The sequence below is a fragment of the Camelus bactrianus genome, chromosome 9, assembly GCF_048773025.1.
Source record: "Camelus bactrianus isolate YW-2024 breed Bactrian camel chromosome 9, ASM4877302v1, whole genome shotgun sequence".
NCBI lineage: Eukaryota > Metazoa > Chordata > Mammalia > Artiodactyla > Camelidae > Camelus > Camelus bactrianus.
This window is the reverse complement of record NC_133547.1, coordinates 73,080,188-73,099,913: the sequence shown is the minus strand read 5'-3', so window position 1 is coordinate 73,099,913 and position 19,726 is coordinate 73,080,188. Positions and strand designations below refer to the sequence as shown.

The 19,726-nt window shown below is 39.4% G+C and overlaps 1 protein-coding gene and 1 pseudogene across 6 annotated transcripts in view; both read right to left on the bottom strand.

Annotated features, from left to right (window-relative positions):
- TOX3 (TOX high mobility group box family member 3) overlaps positions 1–3,726 on the bottom strand; it is a 352,097-nt gene extending 348,371 nt beyond the window's left edge. For 3 of the 6 annotated variants that reach the window (XM_074370750.1, XM_074370753.1, XM_074370751.1), the window contains exon 1: positions 3,427–3,726. In XM_074370750.1, coding sequence (XP_074226851.1) covers positions 3,427–3,524 — 98 coding nt within the window. In that variant the 5' untranslated portion in view covers positions 3,525–3,726. The remainder of the gene's footprint in view (positions 1–3,426) is intronic. The other 3 variants (XM_074370752.1, XM_074370757.1, XM_074370758.1) reach the window with 1 other exon arrangement.
- LOC141578737 (MFS-type transporter SLC18B1-like) overlaps positions 1–19,726 on the bottom strand; it is a 489,075-nt pseudogene that overhangs the window by 400,491 nt on the left and 68,858 nt on the right.

Here is a 19,726-nt window from a genome sequence, read left to right as displayed (position 1 = left end):
TAGAGTTTATGTGAAGGGTTATAGTCTTGGAAGAGAAAGAAATTTGAAAGGAAGGAGAAATGTTAAGGTAGCGCAGAGGAGTGACAAGAGATCTCCCTTTAGAGATGTTCATCTTCCCTGTAGAGTGTGCTGGAGGTACAAGGCTCAGAGACGGTATTACAGGCATGAACAGAGTGGGAAATATTTGGAGAAGGCAATGTCTGCATACTTACGAGACTCACCTTCGCGAGCAATACAGTCATTTGTGTGCACTCTGTAGGTTTTGACTAACCCTGCATCCATTTTCCCTCCTCTGATAATAGCACCTGGTTTTGATTTGGAACCCCCAATGGATACAGACTTACTGGGTCTGTCAATCAGAGCGTCCCACCCTCTCCTGCCTAAGGAGTGGACTGATGACCCAAGTTTGACCAATCAGAGGTCTCTCCCTGGAATGTGAATCCTGAGTGTAGTAACACAGAGACTGAAAACTCTTAGTGCTGATTCATTTGGATGGCAGCTCCCGGAAGGGACAGCCTTTAGTTCCCGTTCTCCAAAGGCAAGGAGAACTCAGCCGGGGGTCTAGTTCTTAAAGTCTTCCTTTAGTTTTGTGACTCACTCACTATTTTCCAAGTTCCTTCTTCTCTTAAATTGGTCAAAACCAGGTTCTGTTGCTTATAACTTAAAAACCCAACCAAGGAATAAGCAGTATTACCAGTGTTAAATAAAAGTAAGATGGCAGAAAGAATTAAGAATTCCAAAACCAGGGTCTCACGTCCAGCACTGCTACTGCAACTACGATATTGGGCAAGTCTGAGCAAGAATCTCAAGCTCACTAAGCTACATTTTCCACATCTATACAAGAGGTGGAACTAGAAGCTGCTAAGATTCTTTTCTATCTTCACAGAAATAGTTTTCCCCACATCTCAAGCATTTATAAACAGTCTGTACTCTGCCATCCACTAACACTGACTTCAACCATTGGACCAAAGGGGCTTTAAGCAAAGGGAAAAAAGAAACATTATATACCATTTCAATAGCCTTCATAAAAAGAATTCCAAATCTCATGTGATAAGCCAATTTTGTTGAGCAATGTAAGTTTAATCTGATTTCATTATTTTTTCATTCTTTCAGTTAGCATCCGCTAAGTACTTCTTGCATAGATTTTACTTTCTCCAGGGCCTATAAAGGGAAATCAGGACATCATCTCTACCCTTAAGATGCTTGAAATTTACTTGATAAGTTACATGAAATCCCTAAAGAATGTTTCCAGCAGGGTCAGAATCTTGTACCCAACACCTAGCAGGTGCCAAGTGTCTAGTAAATGCTTAGTATGTATTTGTTGATTGAATGAGAGACAACACACAGGCTAGTACTGGTATGTAGACTATAACCTTAAGAATTCCAAACATGAAAAGAAGATGGGTATTTCTTTTGTAAGTTACATAGAAGTTTAACATAGGTTTTAATTCTGAAAATGTTGCACAAAATAGATCAATAGAAGGATGACTATTTTCATTTCAAAAAAGAATAACTTCAGGAAAATTATTTAAAGGTTCTAATATGTTCAAAACAAGATTTTTTTGGTATGAGAGTTTCAGAGCATTTCTACAGCTAAAGAGCATAAACCTGAATTTGACGTACCAAAGCGTAACTCCATCCAAAAACTCTGCCCTGTCCCTTAGATGCCAGTTTAACACAATTTGACATCCAGCCGTGTTAAGCAAATGGAATTAAAGCCTCCAGTCCCTTGCCAGGCCTGTCAACACTTAGAGGTCTGAGTAACACAGGGGACTCTTGTTTCAAGAGGCAAAGTTCACCCTGAAGATCACAATCCATTAGGGAGTAACAAGAGCCTTCTGGCATGGGCAATTGGATGAGACTTGGAAAAACCTGAACAGGGAATGCAGTAAAATTAAAATGCAATGGGGGTGAAAAGCCGTGGCAGCGAGCGTAACCTTCTCAGTGTCTTTAGCAGTGTTAATGGATCTACTTAGGGCACAGATGGTGGTTTTCAGAAAAGTCATTTTTTTTCTCTAACAAATTCATGACTAAACTAAAAAGACCACTATCAACTTCATTATGCTTTCCAATTGACTTGCTTTAAGGGTTATTCTTTTATTATAGCTCTTAAGCTCCCATTTCTTTTTTAAAGTACTTCTTTTAATACCAATTTTCACAGCACTAAGAGATTTAACACTCTTCAGTGGTTGTACTAATGGCAAGGAACTGTTGCCGGCTGGAGAGAAGCAGGAATGATATTGCTGTTGGACTGGTCATTTGTTATCTCCTCTGCCACAAGTTGGGGACCCAGATCCTAGGGGGTGACAATCAGATTGCCACTGAGAAGAGTAGTAATGAGAAGAAGCTGGTGACATACATCCTCCCTACAGCATGAGGCCCACAGCATATTTTATGTTAGTCTTTTCAAACATCATTCTACTACAAGCCTTTCCTATCCAACTGAGCCCAGTTAGCTTTTTCAAGGGACCAGCAGATCTAATTTGGGGTTGATTGCACAAACAAATCCATAAGCATTTGACAAACATCATCGTGCGTAACTGTAAACACAAAGATAAAACAGAGTTTGTATAACATGGGATCAGCCAGAGTTCTGCATTAGGGGACAACCAAACAGTTTCATTTTTTTTTTCTTTGAAGTGAGATTGACTTGGAGGAAAACCAGAGTTCATAGGAAGGAAGCTATTTATTGTAATATTATTTGTAAGCGTAAAAACTGGAATGAATTTCCCAGCAACAGGGAAATAATTAAATATATCTGCTCAGCTACTAAAAAGACGATTGTGGGGGGAGGGTATAGTTCAAATGGTAAAGCACATGCTTAGCATACACAAGGTCCTGGGTTCAATCCGCGGTGCATCTTCTAAAAATAAATAAATAAATAAGTAAACCTAATTACCTCCCCCCTAAAAAAATAAAAAAAAAAGACAATTAGGAAGGATATGCACAAATAAGGAAAATCATTATAATGTTAAGAGACAACCCAAGGTACAAAATAGCTCTAGACAAGGTAATTACAACCATATACAGCATCTGATATGTAGAAAAGTACTGGGAAAAATACACGAAGATGCCACCAATACTCTTCTGGGGGTAGAATTACACACATGTGCTCACCAACTCCCATTTTTCTATTTTTCAATCTTATTACAATATGTTTGTTGAAACTCATAAGGAGAAAATTTTAATATCTTATCTCAAGTGAAGAAAGAACAGGGTTCATTCACCCAGAGGTTTTAATGATAGAAAATGTGTTTTTAAGTGATTTAAATTCCATTTGAAGGCCCCCCTACCATATGGCATTTGGCCAGTTCACACCATTACTTGAGAAATCACACTTAGCATCCAAACTGGTCAAAGTGAGGGTCACATGGTCCAACCCTGTCACTTTACAGATGGAGAAACTGAGGTTCAGAAGTCTCTTACCTGAGACATAGAAAGACATTCCTTCCTTCAGCTTTCTCATCTCTCAACCAGATCGTTCCTTTCAAGGCGAATCCTTGCCTGTGGTAGAAAATCTGCATGACTTGAAGGGAAAAAATAAAAATTTAAGACCCCCCCCTTCATCAGGCTTCATCAAATTTTTTCACTGTATTTGGTCATTTGGTTCCAAAACAGACTCAAACCCAGCTGCCCGATTAGCTAGCTTCAAGGAGACAATGTTTCAGAATTCTTAAATTGTTAGAGAGCTAACATGGCCTCCTAAGCCCTCTTATTTTGAGGCTCCCTCCTGAGTCTAGGGTTTATGTGAGGGTGTCTGCCAGTGACTGCGGTTATGAGCCCTCGTATCCATATTTGGCTGAGAGAACTCTGGAATCTGCCTCGGCCATATTTCACCGTGACATGGTCTGTGCAGAGTACAGATGTTGCAGGCATATGGAGAAACACAGAGCAGCCTGTGTTATCTGGAAAACAAGGGCTTGAGTGGAACACTCTAAAATGTTTGCTTGCTTAAATGAATCCTATCCTGGGGTGTAGGTCGGGGAGAGGGGCAGGTGGGAAAACATGTTGGAATATCTGAGGAAAATTTAAAGTGCTTTTCAATGAAAGTTTCTGCTTTTTTTTTTTTGAGAAAGTTTCCTTTCCTCTTTTCCTCATTTCCCCCTTTGGAAATGGAGAGCAATTATTTTTCATTCAACTTGTCTTTAATTTTTATCTCATGTGAAGAAAGAACAGTGATCACTCACAAAGAGGTTTTAATGACAGCAAAATGGTTTTGTGATTGATCATTTCATACCATGCATTCTCCCTAGAGCGTCCACAGATCGCCAGCATGGGAGAGCCTCTCTTAGTGTGAGCCAGGGGCAGGCCTCAAGGGCTTGGCATATGGGGGGTATTCCTTGAACAAAAAACACAGGAACAAAGGGCCACAATTAGAGGCACCTTTCGAGGCAGGAAGAAATAAAGACTCAGTATGTGAAATATTTGAGCACTCTTGAATGTACTTTAAACTTTTAAACTCTCCCATCATTTCCCATATCCTGATTTTTAATGAGGAACACTGCAGATAGAAAGATACAAAAAAAAATTTGAATGAACAATCAGGAGAGTCCTTAAAAATCAGAGACATTTGAAAAAAGCTACATATATCTGTAATTCAACCTTTTCGTTAACACAAGGTTGAACACAATGTTGGAAAAAAAATGTATTCTTTGTCTCAGTGTGCAAAGTTTCTCATGAAATTAGATAAATGCAGTATTTATCTCATTTCAATTCTGATTTCCAGCACAGTTTTCTCTGCAGTAGGGTCTGAGATGAAACAGAGCACCACATACCGTCTAAAAGGTTTTACTATCTTTCCCATGGACTTCCAGGTTGGCATGGTGGGTAATAGATATTCATACTCCAGACTTCCCAATAAAATGCCCACAAAGATACACAAAAGGCCTACAGTGTCTACAAGACTGTAAACCAAAGATTGAAGACCACAGACTCAAAGACAGAAGGAACTGATTCTAGCTGTTTCATTAAGTGAAATTGATTTAGAAACACATACATAGTCTCTGAATCCAAAGAGGTTAGTTAGCTCCAAAGAAATTAGCTCCAAAGAAATTAACTCTCCTTTATTTTCTATGGCACAACTCTATGACCCAACTGACAGAAAAACAATCACCCTTCCTTCTGTCCCCACAGCTTCTAAACTACAGCCCCAACATTTCCTCCATCAGCTTCCCTCTTCTCACCCTTTTGGAGACATCAAAATCCAACACATAACATGGAATGGCAGAAAGGAGAAGAGATTGAGCAGGTATGTCTTTGCAGCTTGAGCTACACTGTATTTGCAAGAATAGCATCAGAAACAGGTTTGGAGAATGAAAAGTGCTGGGAGCCATGGAAGGTGTTGAGGGAAGATAATTTTCATTTCACACATGACTCAAAATACTGAAAATGATCTGTGACTCTTGACATTTTTAAATAGAACTGCAACACAACTTGTAAAGCCAATCAAAATAGTATATAGCCCAGTGGGCAATAGACAGCTGATTTGTTTTCATTAAAAATTTTTTATATAATTTACATGCAATCACAAATATGCATATATGTACATACACACACACAAATACACACACACACACACACACACACACACACACACACACACACACACATCTCTTCAAACCAAATCTATCTCCATGAAGGTAAGGACAAAGTCTTAGCTATGGAAGCATGAAACATGATGTAGGATTCTTTAGAAATACAAAAGCTCAAAGAAACAGCAAAAGCATCTGTCAGAGCTCAGTGCTCAGAAATGATCTGAAGCATTCCTCTAATCTGAACTGAAAAAAATTAAATCCTGGATAGTGTTGGGGAATTTCAGTACTTAGCTTTGAATAATTGTTTAATAACTCACTTTGGCGACCTCAACTAAGGTTTCCCAAAAGTGACAAATTGGTCTTAACGATTAGCTTTCCACTTGGCTCCTCTTCCCCATCTTATGACAGGAATGTGATCATGACATTTCTTGAAAGACTACAATAAAGAGAGGGCATTAAAATAGCTCAGATGGTCTGCCTGGAACATGCTCCAAGGCCAAGAGGAACTTGTATGGATTTATAATACATTTGAAGTGGTAAATTTGAGAGAGGCTGGGGGAGTGTTCAATGAACCCTTTCACTTGTATAATATTAACATTTCCCTATGTGACCTAAACAAACTCTCAGGTTTGGGAAAAGAAGTCTTTCCTCAAACCTCATTTTGCAGGTAGACATCCAAAGAAAGGCCAGTTAGTGTACATTCCTAGATACTGTGGATCTCAAATGCCTGATATTTCTGACTGCATGGTTTAAAAATGTTAAGAGCCTAACATCTTGTAAATTGTATGAATGTAAATTGGTTGAAGCCACTATGGAGAACAGTACGGAGATTCCTTGAAAAACTAAAAAATCAAGTTACCAGATGATCCAGCAATCCCACTCCTGGACATACATCCAGAAAAAACTCTAATTTGAAAAGACACACACATCCCAAAGTTCAGAGCAACACCACTCACCATAGCCAAGACATGGAAGCAACCTAAATGTCCACTGACAGATGAATGGACAAAGAAGATGTGATATATATAAAATAGATAAACAACAAGTTTATACTGTATAGCACAGGGAACTATATTCAATATCTTGTAGTAATTTATGGTGAAAAAGATATGAAAATGAATATATGTATGTTCCTGTATGACTAAAGCATTGTGCTATACACCAGAAATTGACACATTGTAAACTGACTATACTTCAATAAAATTGTAAAAAAACAGATGTGATATATATATATACAATGGATTACTACTAAGCCATAAAAAAGAATGAAATAATGTCATTTGCAGCAACGTGGAAGGACCTAGAGATTATCATACTAAGTGAAGTTAATTAAATCAGACAAACTATCCTATGACATCATTTATATGTGGAATCAAAAAAAAAAAAAGGACACAAATGAACTTATTTACAGACGAGAAAAAGACTCATTAAACTCACAGACATAGAAAACTAACTATGGTTACCAAAGGGGAAAGGAGTGAGGGGAAGGGATAATTTAGGAGTTTGGGATTAAGATGTACACACTACTATATATGAAATAAACAAGGACATACTATATAACACAGGGGACTATATTCAATATCTTGTAATAACCTATAATGGAAAAGAATCTGAAAAAGAATATATGTATATGCATAACTGAATCACTTTGCTGTACACCTGAAACTGACACAACATTGTAACTCAACTATACCTCAATTTAAAAAAGAAAAAAGAACCTAAAAGTTCTTAGGAGGAGCCTTGCCTTGATGGAAGAGTACTGTTTAAGAAACCCAAGTCACTCTTCTTTGGGAGACTTTTACATCAGACTATTTCTGCAATGCAGGCTCTACAGTAACCCTTGATATGAGTACTGCATACATTTTCCAGAACTAAGTTGCTACTAGAAATCTCAAAGGTACAGGTGTTTTATTAAGACATCTTCTCTTCCCATTGTCCCGAAATTTCCTGCTATAAGAAAAGTCCTGATTCTGAAAGAAAGATTCGTCAAATTAACCAAGACTAACCATTCAATCAAGATTTATAGACCCCTCCCTGCTAGGAATTCAAGGGAATGAATTCTACACCTTCCAGGGACACAATATGGAGATCCTGTTTCATAAGGTTCCAAAAAGCAGCTCAGAAGAAAAAATAATCTAAATGTGATCTTTCAGGATCTAATCATCACAATAATGAAATTAAGTATTAAGTGTCTGCTGTAAGTGGCACCAAGGAGCCATGACATCCACTTTTCTCTCTCCATGGCTTCTCTAGTGCTTAGTGGCATTTGAACACCTGATCGCTCTGTTGAAAACCTTCTCTTGGCTCCAATGACACTACATTCTGCTGATTTTCCTCCAACCTGAATGGCTACTCTTTAATTTTTTTCATCAAAGCCATCTCTAAATATTGGCACATCAAGCTCTAGGGCTTTCTCTTCTCTATCCATAAACAATCTGTAGGTGATTTTTTTCTAATTCCATGGTTTTAAATATTCTCTATACATGGCGCAGTCTTGACCTCTCACCTGAGAGGCTTGGGTCCATCTGCCCATTTGACATGGTAGCAGGTGCTACGCATATCCCTGTCTGGACACATCTCCAGCTGCCAGCACCTGCATCTCTTTAGCTAAGGGCTTTATCTGATGGATAGAGGTTGCTCTACCTGTACACATAGCAGGCCAGAGGTGCCAGGAAACTTTTTCCCCCAAGAACAGCCTTCAATCAATGGCTGCAGGGGGGAAACCCAGCTTTCTTGCCACTCAGGTGGAATAATGCTGTGGTGTTATGTTTCACATTGACCCCCAGAGTTCTCCAAGGGAAACCTGCCCACAGTGGTAACTTGCCTGATCATGTATCCTGGATTGGCTGCCTTCCCCTCCCTGCCTCACCTCCCTGCTCCTGTAACAGTGTCCCCTGAGATTATTTCCCAAATAATCTAGTTATACTCCAGTCCACATCTCATGATCTTCTTCTGGGAAACTTGTACTGAGTCATCATCTCTACCTATATACATTAAAACCCATCCCAACCTACTCTTCTCTCCATGTCTCTCCCATCTCAGAAAACAGCTCCACTACTGATCTAGTTCCTCAAACAAAAAATTAGGAACTATCCTTGCTTTTCTCCTTTCCATCCATTTTCCTCATTAAGTCCTGTCTCTTGATCTTTCACTCTTCTTCTCTAGTCCCACCTCCATCACACTTTGTCTGAAATACTATGACAGCCTTCCACCTGGCCTCCCCAGTTCTACTCTCCACCCAGACACTACTCTCCACATAGCATCCAGAGTCATCTTAAAAAAAAAAGAAAAAGAAAAAGAAAGAAAGAAAGAAAGAAAAGAAAGCAAACAAATTAAATCAGATCAAGTCACTCCCTCGCTTAAAATATTATAATAGGTTCCCATCAAACTTTAAGCAAATTCCAAACCAGCATCTTCCAGGCCCCTCACAATCTAGCTTCCAGCCTCTCTGCAGGCCTTCTTTCTCTCCTCCAGAGACGCCAAGCTCATGCCTAATTTAGGATCCTGGGTTGATATTCCCTCCGTCCCCAGATATTTCCAGGACAGACCCATTGCCACCCAGGACAGACCCATTGCCACTAGGTCTTGCTCAAATGCTCCCCCCCGTTTAGAGAAACTACCCTGGACATTCATTCTCAGAAGTCATCCCCAGTCCCTTCTCCATTACACCCCCTGAAATCCTTATTCCTTTACTTGCTTTTGTCTGTCTTCCTCCACCAGAATGTAAGCTTTTGTCTGCCACGGGCACCCTGTAACCTCAGCCTCTGGAACAATGCCAGGCACACGGCAGATGCTCAAAAATACCTCTTGAATGAGTGCACACCACACGCGAAGCACCATACTAGGTGCTTTACAGATATTAGGAAAGCATTGCTATCGACATTTTCCACCCTGACCTTCAATTTTCCATCTCTAAAGTGGCTTGCTGAAGATTACTCCGTTAATTAGGGGAGATAACTGTCTACTCAGGGACGCTGAAGAGTTCAGAATGAGGACTTGTGGCTAATTGTTTCAGTTGAAACAGCTAAAGTCATGAACAGCTGCCACATTCAGAAACTCAGGTAATTGGGTCACACATTTGGCCTAAATTTCCTGCCTTCCTGTAGTCACCTTCAAAGATACTACACTTGAAAACAGCAGTACCTTCGTTTATAGAGAGGTGTCTAGCACAGAATTGGAACTGGAAACATTCTTAATTTAAATCCTAAAAATTCAAACATATTATTCTGATGCTAAAGAAACAAACTTAATCAGAGAATTTGAAAATTAGATTTCTTTAACGTAGAAGTTACCAAATTACAGCAAAGTCTAATAATAGAATTTTTAGGTTTTTTTTTTTTTATCAAAAGTCATACTTCAGAACCTCTTTGTGGATGAGACTATTTTTAGCATCCTTTTGATAGGTTAGGCCTGCTGGATGATCAAGGCCCGGTAGGAGGCATATATATATATATACACATATATATATTTATAAAATTCTACATGACTTTTAGCATGTTTTACTATGATAAAGTGCACATTTATCAAACCCTCAAAAGACTTTCAGAATTTAGAATTCCAGGCACCATTCACATAAAGCCACTGTATTGTTCCCTATTTAATAAGGGACTTAACTTGAACTCAAAAAATTGTTTGACTATCTAATCATGGTTTGGTTACAGAAGATTCCATTTTGATTAGGAATATAATTCTTGGCCAGACCAATGCTCTATGGGAATGTTTGGGGATGAGAAAGATGACCTCAAAGGAAGCAACATCGAAACGGAGGCGGGGGAAGACTTCTAACAAATTCATGGCACTAATTTGGGTGGCTCTTACTCAGCAGGCATCCTATTAATAAGAGTGAGAAGAGAAAAAATGAAAAAGGAGAATATGTTCCTATAACTAAGAGGCGCATTACAGCCAGAAGCTGGAAACCGAACCAGGTATCTGAACACTACGGGCATCCTCTAGGTAACTGTCAGGCCTTTTGTCCATTGTTTTCCAGACACAGGCTCTTAAATAGACTAACAGGAATCAATGGGGGGAAAAATCATCTCCCATCAATTGGATGGACTTTTCTGGGAGGCATTCTCTTTGCTTCTAGAAGATCCTAGTTGAATCAGACCTCCCCTGTCCAAGCAGTGACCTCACTTGCACTCTCTCAGGGGACTTCTCCTCCTTCCCTGCTGGCTTCTCCCTGGCCCCTTACTCCACCTTCCTGGGAGCACCTGTTCCCAAGTCTTTGCCTCAGGTTTTCAGGGTAACCTAATCAAGGGACCCTTCATGGGAATTGATAGACATAACTTCTATTTTAACTAACACTTCACTCCTTCCAATTTCTGAAGAAATTTCACATACTTACCTCCTTTGGGACTCTCAAAAATCTTCAGGGTTGTTCATTGGAAGAAGGTTATTGTTCTCATTCGGGGAGTTGAGGAAATTGAGATTCAGAGGTGGAAAGAGCATTGGCCAAGAGGACAGGAGTTGTCAATTGTATGGCTGGACATCATCACCAACACCAGGCTGATATCAAGTCTTCAGCCCCATCCAGGGCACTTGGATTTTCCTCAAATTGCCTGCAACATCAGTCCCTTCCTTGTCTGCCCAGCACTCTTTCTTACCTGCCCTGCCTCCTGGACTCCAGGAAGCCTATTGAGCTCTTTTAGGGGAGGGACCAAGTCTTATGACACTTGGTATTCTATTACTACCACAACATCAGTGCCTAGGTCATCATCAGTACTATGCATCTGTTTCATAAATGAATGAAAAAAACAATGAATGAATGAGTTAAAGACTCACTCTCCCCAGACATTTCTCATCTTGCTCTGATGAACTGCTTATGTCTGAGTCTGTGAGATCCTTGAGAAACCATGTTAGTCATTTTCATATCTCTAGGCCTAGAACAGTGTCACACACAAGGTGATAACAGCATTTCATGAATGAATGAACAGACAGAGCACCACTTTCCAGAGAATAATAGGACACTAGGCATAGGATAAACTGGCTAAAGAGTCATTGTGAAGAAAACTCTGGAATCAAGTCACAGATGAACCAAATTCACAGGAAAACAAAAATCTAGTCCAAGCTTTTATTAGATAATTATTGGCTAGTTTAATCCAACAATTGAAATCTAATATGAAACACACCAGAATGTTGATAACAATGTATGCCTAGTAGTTGTTGCCACATGATGATGGTTTTTTCACAGAAAGTATATAATCATAGACAGGTTTCATAACATTCGTGTGCCTTGGGTTTCTCAATAATAATAATAATAATAGCAATAATAATGGCTTTATATATCTGTCAAGCACTAACTTTGTACTAAAGTTGCCACGTTGCATTGTAGTCTATGTAATGGGAGCCCACTGGAGTTGTTCAGTTCACAATCTACACAACTATACCTGGCAGCCCTACATTGTGCTAAGCATTTCAACAACCCTGAAAGATACAAAATTACAGGTTCCAGTGGAGGGAAGGTACAGCTCAGTGGTACACCACATGCTTAGCATGCACGAGGTCCTGGGTTCAATCCCCAGTACCTCCATTTAAAACAAATAGTAAAATAAATCTAATTACCTCCCCCCCAAAATTTTTTTTTAATTTTTAAATTTTTTTTTACACATTCCAAATTACAAAGAAACCAGTCTAGAGAGGTTAAGTTATTTACCCAACAGCACACAGCCATAAGCTATGAAACAAGATTTGTGCTTGTGAAATCTGGCTCTGAAACCCCCAGTACGAACTTCATGCAAGACTTTGAATATTCTTGCAAAGTCAGAATAAACTCACCGATAGGAAGGAAACACTTTTGCAACGCATAAAGTCAGGTTATCTTTTAAAATCGTTTTTTATCTTTACTTTTCCTTGACGGTCAGCCCCTAATTGTGAAACCCCAAGAGGCTTTATAAATAATCTAGGAACATTTCTAACCTGTCTGTACAAATTCATATTTTATTACGTGAACATACACTATATCTAAGAGAGAAATAGAATAAATCCCAGCCATTATTGATGTTATTTATCAATAATGATAAATACAGAATGATTCAGAGCAAAGGGGGAGCTAGAATCTGTTGAATGGAGAGTCACAGAATTACCTTCCTTTAAAAAAGTCCTGGGATGTATTGGAAAAATTCTCAAAGGCATCAACTCAGCGGCAGCCGTACTGCTGAAAGTGATGTATTCCCAGGGTCCCAAGCTGGAAACAATCAATTTCCCCCCAAGTTAGCAAGAGTGGTCCAAGATACTCTTCCTCCTAGGAGAACACTGTTTTTCAGCAGTCAGCATGGATTGCAAGTACATAAAGTACATTTTATCATCCTGCATAGATTGCTTTAAAAAGAGCGGTAATGTAGATTTTGAATGTTCTCCTACACCCCACAGAGAATCTGGCCAAAGACCGGTGCAGAAAGCTGGTTTTGTTAGCAAGTCTCAAGCTTAAAGAGCAAAAGATAAAAAATGTAGTACCACTTCAAGAGCCACAGATTTCAGAAATGGAGAATTCCATGAGTTTTTCATGATGCTTACCATCTTAAGTACAAAAATGCCTTTTTCTATTTTCATCTCTTTGGTATAACTCTCTCAAATATGTTCCCTAATTCTCGGTCTTTGTAATCAGAATATATGGAATATGTTTTAAGAGTTCCTAGAGGATGTGGGGTCATCATTATGAATCTCACTTATCACATGTGAAGCCATCTCATCAATCATGTTGTTATGCTCCCAGGACCATTTCTCTCCTCCATGGAAGGGCCCTGGATGGATGCACTTTCTATAAGGTTCTGTCCACCTTGAAGATATCGTTTTATCCTTCCTTCTGTTCAACAGCTGCTCCTTCCTGCTGTCTTCCCTCCACCCTGCTCCTTTTAATCTGCTACTATATTTTAGATCGGGGTGGCCAAACTACAGCCCATAGATAAACCCAGCTGGTTGCTTTGCTTTGTAAATAAAGTTTTATTGGAACACAGCCGTGCTCATTCCTTTCTGTATCATCTGTGGCTGCTTTCACTCCACACCAGGCAAAGTTAAGTAGTTGCAACCAAGACTGCATGGGCTGCAAGGCCTAAAATATTCACTATCTGCTCTTTAAGGGAAAAGTTTGCCAGCCCCTGTTTTAGATTCATCAATAAGTCAGTGCCTTTTGGAAAAATCTTGCCCCCTCCTTCTGGATAAAGAACTGTGCTTGGCAATAATTGTGTTTTTAAGCAACTAAAAGGTCTTTTTCACTTACACCTGTGTTTCCAGATGTGTCCTGGATGGTTGAGGAGGCTAAAAATCTGACCTTCAGGTAAACGGAAGCATTTCACAGACTTTTAAAAGCTATGAAACTCTGCTATGTTTGATAGTAGTTTACTATCAGATGGCCTAAAAACAGTGTTTGTATATGACAGAGCTACATCTATAGCCTAAGCCAGGTGTTTAAACATCACTGTCACTCAGAGTTCTGATGTCCTCACGTAACTCAGCACACAACCAGTCCCAACACTCAAAGCAAAGTTTGAGTCACTGACTTAAATAATAATAGGGGGAAGAAAATGAAAAGGAAAAAAAGAAAATTAGGAAGTCACCCAATTAAAATATAAAATTATAAGGAAAAACAACTAAATCAAACTTCTCCCTGGGACTTGCAGAGGAGAAATCAACCAGAGACATTGTTTAAAAACTAGCATGACATCGTAACCCAGAGCAGATTTCCAGCCAGAAGAATTACAGCATATGGCATTTCACATACAAAAGGTAATTAAGAACTGCTTTGGAAAAGAGCATTTGTAGCCACCTCATCAGTGACCTAGCAGGCTGCTTTGTATCAGTTACTATTCATTACTGTCAGTAAGAACAAAACAGGGTATGATTAATGCAGTCCAGTGCAATGAATTGCAACAGAGGACGACACCTCAAAAAACTAAAGTCCAGGGGAGAGAAGGCCATCATTTATTAAGCCTGAGTACTCCATTTACATTTTATGCCAATAGTATTATTATAATTATCGTTATTACTAACAAAGTAATGAGCATTTAGACATTGCCTAATACTAGACTGTGTTATATGGGTATTAGCTTATGGAAAAAGTCAATGAACTAGATGGTAACATCATCCCTAACCTACACGTAAGGAAACAGTTTTCAAGAAGTCCTTTAGGATATATCAGAGCCAGAACACACAACCAAACCTGTAATTTCCAAGGCCATCCTCCAAATTCTAGTTATATGCTATCCCTCCACCCATTTCACTGGAATTTAGAATTTTGCAGCTAGACACTCAGTGCCCTCCAACATAGTTTTTATATCAGTGCTGTCCAACAGAAATAGAGTGCAAGTCATGTATGTGACTTTATATATTCTTTATGTAGCCACAACCAAAAAAGGGAAAAGAATTAGGTGGAAGCCGTTTTAGTAAAATATTTTTACTTAACCCAATATATCCATAACAGTTTCAATTTAACTAATAATTATTATAATTAATAATTAATTAACAATAATTATTCAACAAATAAATATTGAGATACTTTATGTTTTTTTATGCTACATTTTTGAAATGACAAATACTTTACATCTCAATTGAGACATGACAATTTCATTTAAAAAAACAGGATCTATATTTAGATATAAAATTTACAGTTAGAAAAAGTAGATTCATATATTCATGTTATTTCAAACATGTTTAAAAGTTTCCCGATACTTACTGAGGATCAGTCTTTACATTTGAGCTTAAATTCATTAGAATTAAGTAAATTCAGAATTTAGTTCCTTAGCTGCAGTGGCCAGATTTCAAGGGCTCATTAGCTACATGAGGCCAGTGGCTACTATATACTGATGACAGAGGTCTCCATCCTACTTGTCACATCCTAGGTATTGGAGTAAACTGAGCAAATGATAAATGGCACTGGTCAGTAGGAAAAGGAAACCCTGGGAATCCAGGGCCTGGATCCCAAGTCCGATTTTGAATGTTAAAATAGTGTGGCCTTGGGCTGGCCTTTGAACTTCTCCAGACCTCTCCTCTTTTATGCAGAATAAATGTTAAAAACAGCTGCTCTATCTTTCTCCTAAATTTTTTGTTAAATAAGATGGCATCTTTGAAAGAACTCAACATTTCAAATGCTAGATCAACATAAGATCCTATGACCGTGCTATCTACTTTTCCTGATGAGTAACTCAGTTCTGTCTGGCATACAGTTACGTGTCAGCCCAAGCTAGATCAGCATCAGTGGTCATTAGGGATAGGAAAGGACCAGAAGAGCAGTAACAGGAGTATTGCAAGTTGAGTCATTACCTCCTGAAGGTTAGGGCCTGTAACAAAGTAGTCACTCAATACATCTGTTGAGTTCATGACTAAATAACGGAATGGATGAATAAACATCTAAACCAATCTGCCTGGTCTAAATATCAGGTCTGTTCTAATTTGGTTACCTAGCAATCTAAAGGTGTGTTTAAATTACTTACATTTTCCCTGTCAGATACATATCTGTTTAGACAGATGGCTCCTCATGGTCCTTTACAAAATGATGGTACATAAACATCTCCAGGGGTGCCACAATTGGAGGTAGCCCCTGAAATCACTGGAAACAGGAGAATTACTTCCTTTTTAGAGCAGAAGTTGACAAATGTGTCCCATAGTACAGTAATAGGTGTTAGCCCCCCAAAAGAGTGCCATGGCCAAGGGAGTTTTAGAAAAACAGAGCTAATCAAATTTCTTAACCTCAGAAGTTCGGAGGGCTTTTAATAGGCTAAAGTGCATTGGAAATAGCCAAGTAGAAAAATCTAGCCTAAGAATTTATCAAATTCATTTGATCATGGAAGCACTTTCTTAAAGCAATCTTATAGAATTAGGAACCTAGGAATCCACACTGGGAAATGTCGTTATAGAGAAAGATGAATGCAGCAAAACGGGGCGTAAAGTTACTAAAAGCTTATGAGCGTGCATTGGTCTTTGGTGGTGCCAAAGAGAGAAACCTGGGAGACTTACTCTTGTCAGGACTAGATTCTGGTTTCAAACACAGCCGAATTCTGGGGCTGAAACACAGTCATCAGGATTCAGATCCCTCTGTGTTTCAGCATCTCCACCCATTGTGTGGGCTTCATTCCCAGGCTTCACAGGCTGGCCCTGGCCACTCCAAGATCACACCCTTCCAGGTTCAAACCCAGAGCAATAAGTGCCTCTCCTGACTTGCTCAAGCAAAAACCCCAAGATATTCCTAATTGGATCTAACTAGCTTGGCTTAAGAGTACCCACCCTGATCCAATCACTGTGGCCAAAGGACCAAAATTCTCTGAGTGGCCAAGCCAAGTTAGGCATTCTGCCACAGCAACTCAGCATAGAATTAATACCTCCCACAGCACAGGGCTAAGAGTGGAGAACAGAGGTGAGCCTTAATGGGGAAACTAATTTTACTAGAAGAAGGGAAAATGTATGTTGGGAGGCTGAAATGACAAATCAAAGATTAATTTCCCAGGATTTCTAAAATGTGAGTGGATTTCTGACTGATTTGGGTAATGTCTCCTCATATTAACAGTTGATTAAAAATTCTAAGATAACACAGCACCTGAGGAGGAGATCAAGTCCCCAGATCTGCTCAAAACCTGACCCAACTAGTAAACTGTGACCCTTGCAATTTTTTTCCCTTTGTTATTTCTGTGGCTTTAGCCCTATTAAATTGGAAAGCACAGTGCCATCTAGCTCACATTTTTCTTCTAAATGTTAATCCCTATTCCCCAAAACTAAAGAATAATTAATCTAAGAAAGAGCCAAATTTACACTCTTTTCTTTCTTGACAAATTCCAAGGCTACGTCTCCCGGTCCTGTAATCCACCACATTTTAGCACTGCCTTGTGAAAACTATTCAAAATAACAGGTTAATATGTTCTTAACTTGCACAAAAGCTAAATATTTCCACAATAGGAAAGCTTCAGATCTGTGCTACTCAGAAACGGTGGCCACCACCCACACGTGGCCAGTGAAGATTGAGAGATGTTCTAGGTATAGAATACACAGCATTTATCAAAGACTTATCACAAAGAATATAAAAGATCTCATTAATAATTTGTACACTGATTACACCTTGAAATGATAAAATTTTGGATATATTGGGTTAAACAAAGTATATTATTAAAGTATATGAAAATACAGTCATCCCTTAGTATCCGTGGGGGATTGGTTCCAGAACCCCTGGGGATACCAAAATCTGGCGATGCTCAAGTCCCTGATACAAAAGGGCACAGTACAGTGGCCATCCATATCCGTGGGTTCTGCATCTGAATCCACGGACTCAACCAACCAGAGATCAAAATCAGGAAATCCATCAGCGGTGGGTTGAATCCGTGGATGCGGAACCTGTGGATATGGAAGGCTGACTGTATTATTAAAACTAATTTCCTGTTTCTTTTTACTTTTTAAAAATGTACCTACTAGAAAAGTTTAAATTACATATTCAGGCTTTGTTATATTTCTATTGGATAGCACTGCTCTGAGCCAGCTCTACACGCGGCAAGTAAGGAAATAGCAGTATGACCCCCTTACAGTTATGGTGTAAATACTGGAAGAAAGGATAAACAAGTTAAACATGAGTGCTTCCAGAAAGCAGGGGTGACATTTTTCATGTCAAGCCTTTTCAATACAATCCAAATTATCTTTAACTATGTTCATTCGTCACTTTAATTTTTAAAATCTAGGTGGTGGCAAAATAATAATCAAGCATTTCAGGGGTGCTTCATTGAGACATTTTAGAGATGGACTTGTTTGTAACTTCTATTTTTTTCCAGCTCAGAAGCTGTGCTTCTTAACCAGGAGGATGCTTCAGAATCACCTTTAATAAAAATACATAAACACAGGAACCAGCCTAGATTTTTCAAACATGTTATTTTTTCCCCAAAATTCAAGGTGATTCCTTCTCTCACACCTAGTTGAGAACTTCTGGTCCATGGCATGGAACTCTGTGACCTTATGGTAAGTGTTATAACAGAGCCAAAACTATTTATTGAGGAAAATCTTGGCCCAGTCTACGGGTGTTCTATAAGTATGGGTCCACTTTGCATTGGAAGGGGAACCATCATGACATCACAAGTGTCTTCATTAGGCTCCTCTCCTCTACCCTCTAGAATACATGACTTAAACATATTTTGGCTTAGTACTTGCTGTTTCCAGAGAATAGTACAGGGCAGGTATTGTCAGGGTGTTACCCCAAATGCACCACCACTCAGCACATATCTAAAGCCCAATTCAGAGAAATATTTATGGCAGATTTCCTTAGAGATAAATAATCTGGTCCTTTCTCTGGACCACTGCTTCTCAAAATATGGTCCAGAGACCCTGCACTGGAAGCACCTGGGGTCCTCATCCAAAATACAGATTATAATCCTCCAGGCCCAAGGAGAGGTTGTATTTTCCTGCCTCCTTTGAAGTTCCACATGACCAGGTGACTCATTCTGACCAATGAAATGGACCTGGGAAGTAACATGGCTGTCTTCCAGATGGGAAGCTTTGGGAGCCAATACACAATTTGCCCCTATCTCTCTTCTGCCTCGGCAATCATGGAAGCATGGAGATGGAGCCTTCCATGGCCTGGAACCTTGAGTGCAAAAGCCATAGAGCAGAGACACCCCCACCTCCATCCTACCCACTTCCCCAGTCAACCCACAGTGGTTATGCAGCATGAGCAGGAAATTAACCTTTGTTGTTTTAAGCACATGAGAATTGGGGGGCTGTTTGTTTCTGCAGCATAACCTGGCTTATCCTTACATATGGGAAGTTTCACAAACTTGCTGAGTAGATCTTATGCACAATGAAGTTTGAGAACCACTGCATGGGTATGCTCTGATCTCTTCCTGGCTTAGGCAAGGGCAAGAAGGAACTGTCTGTCTAGGCTTCATGTTTGGCCACCAAAGAAATATTTGTGCCGCTTGGTGCTGTGCCATTGGCCTTCAGGGAGGTAAACGTATAAGTATGGCTGTGTTTCTTAAGGATGTTGTTGAAGACTCTTGTCCCTTAATTATGGTGCCCTCTTGGTTTAAGAATCCAGAGAGGAAAAGTCTCTCTAATGTCAATACCAAGCTCAGATTGGCTTCTCCTGAGTCATTAATGTGTTTCTAATCTTATGGTTACTGCAGATTATGGCATTAATCCTACGAGGAGCCTCCAAGCTAAATGCATGGCCTTCCTCTCACAATGTGCCAGCCTTCATAGCATTCATTGTGTGCACTGATCTTCTGCCTTCA